The 8,182-nt window shown below is 30.6% G+C and overlaps 1 protein-coding gene across 1 annotated transcript; it reads left to right on the top strand.

Annotated features, from left to right (window-relative positions):
- The first annotated feature begins 5,155 nt into the window (after nucleotides 1–5,155).
- LOC117927122 (vacuolar iron transporter homolog 4-like) lies at nucleotides 5,156–6,072 on the top strand. The gene has a single exon (XM_034846531.1). It carries the CDS (start codon nucleotides 5,224–5,226, stop codon nucleotides 5,896–5,898), a length of 675 nt encoding a protein of 224 aa, XP_034702422.1. The 5' UTR covers nucleotides 5,156–5,223; the 3' UTR covers nucleotides 5,899–6,072.
- Nucleotides 6,073–8,182: the final 2,110 nt, after the last annotated feature.

Below are 8,182 nucleotides of genomic sequence, written 5' to 3'. Positions count from 1 at the left end.
TGAAAAATGGTTGTTTCTATGAACAATGAATGCGTTTCTCATAGTCAATATCAAGTCTATGGGAAATCTTATGTGACAAGTCAATCTTGTATCTTATTATTTCATTTATTATGATTTCATACAAATACCCATTTAAACTTTATATTATTAGGCATTTAGACTATAGCTTCAACTATTTTCTCGTTTTTGTCAATGAGTTTAGCTTTGTTTAGATGGCTTCTTTCCATTTTGGCCAATCATTTTTATGTTGGCATTTATCCATATTTTGTTCAAGGTCTTCATCATTTATAATGATGTCAATTGTCATCTAGAAAGAGAAAACATTATCAATGAAAGTGTTATTTTGATCCAATATTTCTCTTGTATATCCATTACTTACCGAGATTTCTTTGTCTTTAGGAACCAACACCACTTTAGAGGTGAGTCTTTCAATATTAGCTTCATCTATTGTTATTTGTGTACTTCAAGGGTGAGCTTTTCATTATCTGCTTCATATACAATTATTTGTGTATTTACTTGAACCTTGTAAGTCATTTTTATTAATCCTTTTGTGTATTCTCTTTTAGAGTTTTAGCCATCTTGATTATATAAGTGCTTTTGTTATATTTTTCTTGTTTGAGGAACTATATCTTCAGAGTTGAGAGGTCTACCATGCTCTAGGCATGTCTTAGATTTACTTATTGTGACAATAATTGATTGTCTTATGGGGATATAACTTTGTGATGAAACATTTGCAGTTGGAATTTGTGATTTGATCCATTTCTTTTAAGTCCATGAATGCATCTAGTAGCTAGTTTATAATTCTTTGCAATTGAATGATCCTTTGAACTTCTAATTCACATTGATTTGAGTGAGGATCAAGTTATGTCAAAGTTGATAAATTCTATTCAATTCATCCTTCTTGTAGAGTCAATGCATTTTCTTATTATTATTATAGAATTGGCTTTCCTCCCCCTAATGGTAAGAAAAATTTCTTAGAAAAATTACGGTTTGCAAAAATTTCATCTATTAAGGATCTAAGATATCTTATTATGGATGGAAAATTAAAACCAACATAAACACCAAGTTGTCCTTGAGTTCCCATCTTAGTTTGTTGAGATGGCGCAATGAGAATATATATATAGCACAACAAAAACTTCATAACTAGGAAATATTAGGTTGTTGATCAATGAAAAGTTAGAAAGGGGATAAATCAGAATCACCCATGGGACGAAGGTGGATTAAAGCCATTTCATGAAGGAAAACATGTCTCCATATAGAAGTTGGAAGTTTATCCTTGTGAGTAAGGGATGAGCCATGAGTAAGGGATGCCTAATGTCAATACCAATCAATATATAATAATGAAGAAATGTTTGAAGGAAAACTCTCTTGCCTTATGAAGACAAATTTTCTTAATAGGATAATCTAAGAATTGAGCCCTTAGATGCATTAGTTGAGCAAATATAGCCTATTAAAGGCAATGTTGTGGGTAGACAAAAGGAAACATGTGGTCATCTAGTTAAAGTATTTACTAACCCCATAAAATTACAAAATGGTCCACAAGAATAGTTAATGAGCCCACATGCATCACCCCGAATTTGTTTTAGAAAAATTGGTAACTCACTAGTTGAAGTATTTAGTGAAGGATGGTCTTATAATTAACTTGCTTTGTCAAGAAGCAACTCAATTATAATTATTAGGTAAAAGAATCCTTTGGTTCTTAAAAGGACACTCATTGGAGTAATATATATATAATGATAATTGGCTTCATCATAAAAGACCTTAGGTGATCAATTCATTCATGCATGCCAAAGTTAAATTTATTTAGGTAATTGAGTTTTTGGTTTACTAAAGCATATGACTCAATTAGTTTGATGGTTGTATGATATGATCCGTAAGATTAAGCAAAGAGTTTCTCCAATATATGCTTTTATCAAAAATTAATTGAAGTAATATGAGAATATTAATTCAATATTGCCATAATTCGTAGTCTCACTATGATATCTATTTTAATGGATACCTTTATAATTAAGCAGATTTCTTCTAGATCTAGTAGAATATAATGCATCATTAATATAGAATTTGGTTTCACCTAGAAACATAATAGTCCCTCCTTCAAAGCCTTCAATCAAGTTTATAGAATGTAATATGAAGTACTTTTGTTGATGTAGGATTGTATGTTATCTTAGAATCTAAGAGACATTCATCTCCATTGTGTATTGTATAGTGTATCAATTGAGTACAAAATAAATATGTAGAAAGTCATGCACTAAAAATATATTAAATAAACCTTAGAAAATAATGTTTATAGAAAGGATAACATAGGAAAAATGTTTCTGACCATGGTAGACATTATCATCACCAATCAAATAATTATTTTTTCTACTTGAATCTTCAAAGCAGTCTAAAGCATCCTAATTAGTCATGTCTAAATTGTCATCACTATCAACAAAATTCCTTCCAACCTGCTTCCCTTTTGTTTTTATCAAAATTTGGTAAATGTCAATTAAATGTTTCCATGTATGATAGATACATTACCTATACCCTTTCATTCGTTCTCATGGGTCTTTTTGCCTTATACATCTTACCCTTCTTTGAGGAAGCTTCTACATTATTCCATTTTTGGTGGTAGGGTGCATTTTTTTTCTATCCTAATAATGACTATGATCACCACTTGGGAATTATGTCTACTATAGCCCTAACCATATTCTCATTCATGTCCATGCCTTTGTTCATGGAATGATGTGGCATCTGCTTTAGATAATGGCATAAATCTAGTTGGATGTGATTAATGATTTTTCAATATAAACTTGTTATCTTGTTTAGTGACTAGAAGATATGGGATGAATTATGAATCTTTAGTATATCTACTTTCTCAATATTGTTATTGTAAAAGCATATTCTTTTAATTCTATTTTGGAAGAGTTTGTTCCTCTAATACCATATCCTTTCTACCAATGGAGGTTCCTAAATATATTATTTACAAGTACAACACATCAATTATTTTAAAAAACAATTATGTTACAGTTGACTTTTATGGTTAACCGAAGAATTTAACCATTGATTTTTTTAGTTAAAAACAAATATATTTTCGTAGAAAATTTAGCAAATATTAAAAGAGAAAATTATTCCCTCCCATTTATAAGATTTGAGAATTTAAAATTTTTATTTTTATTTTTATCAAATTTTTTATGTTTATATTGAAAGGGAAAATTATTCCTTCAAATTGATGATGTCTGGAACCAAATTTATATCTCTTTGTTATTTTAATGATTCTTTCATAATGCAAAGTAATTCATACCATATGAATATTGGACAAATCAAGTAACTCATAGATAGCCAAAGCTTGTACTACTTAGTCTCATAATGGATAATCAAGAACCCACTGTTTCAACTTTTGACGAAACAACAGATCATATAAAAATATAAAATATTTTATATAAGAACCTTTACTTAGATATTCAAAAAATAGTATTTTGTTAGAAGTTATAATTACATGGCATGCATTCTAAATCTCCAACAAATTATATAGATAATTAACTCTAAAAATCTTTGAGGTCGTGACAATATGAAATAGGATAAGAGGTGAGAAAACTTATCTTACTATATGTTTGATGCAGGATGAGATGGAATAAGTATATATATATATATATATATATTAACAATATAATTTAATTTTTTTATTTATAAATTTTAAACATTTTAATTATGAATATTATTACCAAAGAAATAAAATATTATGAATAGCCCAAATTGCTTCTTTTTTTTTTAAAAAGTACATGATTTATTATTAATTATAAATTGTAAAATGATTTAAAAAAATATACTAAACATGAGGGAGATTTTACATTTTTTTACTACTAAATATAAGAGAGATTTCACATTTGTTTAATACCAAATATCAAGATGTAATATTTTTTACTTTAATAAAAAAAAATGCTGAATGTTGAGATGTAACATATATTTTTCATTTTATTTTTTAATTGTTATACAAACCAAATATAAGCATGTCAATAAGACATCTAACTAAATATAATATTTTACTATATTATTTTTATCCACTACAAGAAAAAAGGGAAATAATTATGCTTTTTAAGAGTCAAGAAAAGTTAAAGATAATGCTTCTTCTAACCTGTCATTGTCATTGTATGTTTCATTCAACAGGGACGATTTTAAGAATATTATAATTTATTGAAAATAATATTTTAAGATATGCATATCCTAAATATTTTATCTAACCAATAATAGTTTAGAAAGGATTTGTTGATGAGTGGAAAGTTTGATTGAAGAAGGGAAAAAGGATATGGTCATAGCCCACTTTTTAAAAACGAGGAGCCGGTGGTCTTAGTGTGGAATGAATTCTCCAATTTATATATCTACTCTCCAATAATGTCTTGTGCATTCCTTTTGGTAGTGAGAAGCTGATGGCCTTTTTGTGTGGAGTGCACACTTCCTTTAATTACTAAGAATATATTTTCACCTAATCTCTTTGGATCCTCTTTAATGTTGAGGGGAAGCTTGTGGAAAGCACACTCCTAATTAATACTGATCTTTCATGCTCGTTGGCTCTCTTATTAAATCCATGTGAAGTGCTCTCCAATTCAGCAATCCATAGCTTTAAGTGATTCATTGTTTAGATATAGCCACCCAACTAATTAATTAAGACTGATTGAAAAAGTCACCCAAGAATTAAAGATCCATATTCTAATTGTACTTAGAATTATAAAGATACTGAAAATGAAACATAGGAATGAGTAGTAAACATTGAGTTTGTTAGTTTGTTCAATGCTTTTGCTAGGTTGGGGATGGTGTAAATTTGCCATTATACTCAAGTGATGGCTCTAAAAATAGGTCGGTGCTTGATATGATGTTGAATGTCATAAAGTATTTGATGTTTCTCATTGGATATGGGTTAATTTTTTGATGAAATAGTTAAAACTCGATACAAAAATTGGTGTCATGTTATCTTTTTGAAATGCTACTGTTCTACACTGATGACCTATTGAAAAAAATAGCAGTTCTCTTGCATGATAAGTCTTATATTAAAATTTGAGTGTCTTAAGAAGCTTTGTGTCTTCCACTAGCTATCTTCGCCTTTTCCCCACCACTATGATCAATGTCCTAACAGCAAGTGGAAATCCGCCCCTACAAATACCCTTCATGAGGGCCTCTGCAAACCACAAAGCAATCCATCTCCTCTTCATTTTCTTCTTGTTAGTTACCTTTTGTCTTCATTTGTTCTCCATGGCTACCCTTGAACTTCATGGCCAACAGTCACTTAACCATGTTGAAATTTCAATTCATGGGAATCACTCTTTGCCGCATGAACAATGCCAAGAAGGAGAAGCTGAGGATTTCGACTACTCTAAGAGGGGACAGTGGCTTCGAGCTGCTACGTTGGGGGCCAATGATGGGCTGGTCTCCATCGCATCACTGATGATGGGCGTTGGAGCTGTCAAGGAAGATATCACGGCCATGATTCTTGCTGGTTTTGCAGGGTTGGTTGCCGGGGCTTGTAGTATGGCTATAGGAGAGTTTGTCTCCGTGTATACTCAATTGGACATAGAGTTATCTCAAATGAAGAGAGACAAGAGAAGGAGAGACAGCACAGAGAATGAGGAAAAAACTGAGAATGAGAAACTGCCAAATCCTTTTCAGGCTGGTATAGCATCTGCCTTGTCTTTTGCTCTAGGGGCAATGATTCCATTACTGGCAGCTGCATTCATAAGGGAGTATAAGGTGAGGCTAGGTGTTGTTGTTGCCGCTTCGAGCTTGGCATTGTTGGCATTTGGAGGGCTAGGAGCAGTGCTTGGGAGGACTCCTGTGGGGCGGTCATGTGCTCGGGTCCTAGTTGGAGGGTGGATGGCTATGGCTATTACATTTGGGCTCACCAGGTTGATTGGAGCAACTGGACTTTAATGTGGTTGCTGGCTTTGAGTTATTCCTCACTCCTTCCCTTTTCTCTTTCCGTGTAGTATATAGGTAAATTTCTCCTTGAATTGATAATTAAGCAGTTCATGATTTGCCTTAAAGCATTATGCAGCTTAAAATTTCTGTAAGATGTTTTGGGAGTAATTTAACTACGTTCGTCCATACTGAGTCCATTCGACTATTCATTGAAAGCGTAGTGTTGCATGAACATAACATGTTGCTTTCTGAAATTTCTAATGGAGATGAAAATAAATCTACTGGAGGAAGAGTTGACATATACAGAAGCGCCTAATCTGTAGACGGCATGAATGTGAAACTTAACAATGCAGAAATTCAGATCACTCCTCACAAGGAGGAGACATAGGATTGGTGTTTGGAAAGGATTGTGCCAATCATGACAAACTGGACTGTGCCAAGAGTATTAATATATTTTTTTGTGTTTCAAATGAGAAATTCAAATTTATAAACAGACCATTCAATGGTGACCTTTAGACTTGATGTTAGTGTTTATCATAATTACAAAGCATATGAGTAGAAAATAAAGAAAAACATGAGATTTTTAACGTGATTCGACAGTCAATGTGATCCTTACATCCATGAAGTGCACTAACACTAAAAAAATCCACTAATGAAAAGAAAAAAAAAGTTATAATGATGAAGCACTCGAAGACTCTTTCAATTGCGGTCATGTTCTTTAAAAAGAAAATCATAAAAACATGACCGGGTTAAATATATAATGGTGACAAACTCATCTTTCATCAAATAAAAAAAGACATAATAGGGTTAAATGTATAACAAGCTCAATTCTCAGCATCTCGAGCAAAGCACAATAAAACTGATTCAAATTTTCAATCAAATTATTTCTTTTCTATGCTTGCTTTTCCACTTTTGGTGGTATTTTCTCCTTTACTAAACTAGTTTTGTTCATGGTGGTTATGTGAAATTGGTTCAGTGACTTTTATGCATTAGCACTCCTTTGTGTACAATTTTAGCCAAGTGGAATTTTTCTTCTTAATTTCTTCAGTATGTAAAATGAAATGAACCTATAATCCAGAATAGAGCATCATGGTTAGGTGATTAATTTCCTTGATCCAACTAATGTTCGGAGAATGCTAATATCATATGGCTTCATGTAAAGTTTGCAAATTTTTCCATCAGAAATGTAAAATTATTTATCACTGGATGGATAGTAAAAAAATTCTATCAAAGAAAGCTCAATTAGCTTAGAAAGGAAAGGAAAGTCTGACCCATTTTAGAATCTGTAGGAGTGGTTCTTAGAGGCTTAGAAGCATTTCTTTTCACTTAGAAGCCTTTTGTTTATAAAAATTAGTTCTTCAACAAAGTTTTAAAAATTTAGATAATGACTTGAATTGATTTTTGTACTAGTATTTTATAAGGAGTTTCTTCTAAAAATGATTTTTTATTATGTATTCCATTACCAAATTCAAAAATTAATTAATGCTCCATCAAAGTGATTTGATAGAAATGGTATCAACAGAAATGCTAACTACAATAGACTAAAAGGATATTTACGAAAATCACTCCCAAAGTCCTTCAGTCATATATGAACCCTAAACTTTAAGGTCTTGTTTGGAAATCATTTAAAAAAACAATTCTAAAAAGTGGTTTTTAAAAACTGTTCTCTAATATTTTGTAAAACAAAAGTCCATTGGGAAGTTGAAATTTTTTAACTTGATTTTAATATTTTTAAATATGTTTTAAAAATAATTTTATATTTAGCTCAATTTTTTTAATCATTCTATATGTTTGTATAATTATTTTTTAAAATAACTCTCAAAAAACAAATAAAAACAACTGAAAATAAGTAAAAAAATATTCTCTTAAAATATTTTATTTTATATTCTTAAGAATAGAAAATAGAAAACAGTTTTTTTATTATCAAACATGTTTTTTTTTTTTTTTTTTGTGTTTTTATTGAAGAATAGAAAACTTAATTGCCAAACAAGCCCTATATATCTTATCCATGTGACAGCCATGATAATTAATTTGAGTCCTTTATTACAAGAATTAGAGTCCTTTATTCTTATTACATCAAATTTAAATTTCCTCTCCGGGATGATGTCTTGGATCATAAGGCCTAGTTTGGCTTAACTTTTTGAATAGCGTAAGATTACAAAAAGATTTATATGAAGTGTTAAACTTAATATTTTACATATATATTAATAAAATCTTCTACTTTTGATAAAAAAGAGCTTCACTTAGTAATACAGTTGCACTAAACCAACACCAGATCTCCAAAGAAACAGAAAGC

Source organism: Vitis riparia, chromosome 12 (assembly GCF_004353265.1).
Source record: "Vitis riparia cultivar Riparia Gloire de Montpellier isolate 1030 chromosome 12, EGFV_Vit.rip_1.0, whole genome shotgun sequence".
Lineage (NCBI taxonomy): Eukaryota > Viridiplantae > Streptophyta > Magnoliopsida > Vitales > Vitaceae > Vitis > Vitis riparia.
This window is presented reverse-complemented; position numbering and strand designations above follow the sequence as displayed.

What these genes read in the sequence shown, in the direction of transcription:
- LOC117927122 (XM_034846531.1), top strand. Translation starts at nt 5,224, where the DNA reads ATGGCTACCCTTGAACTTCATGGCCAACAGTCACTTAACCATGTTGAA.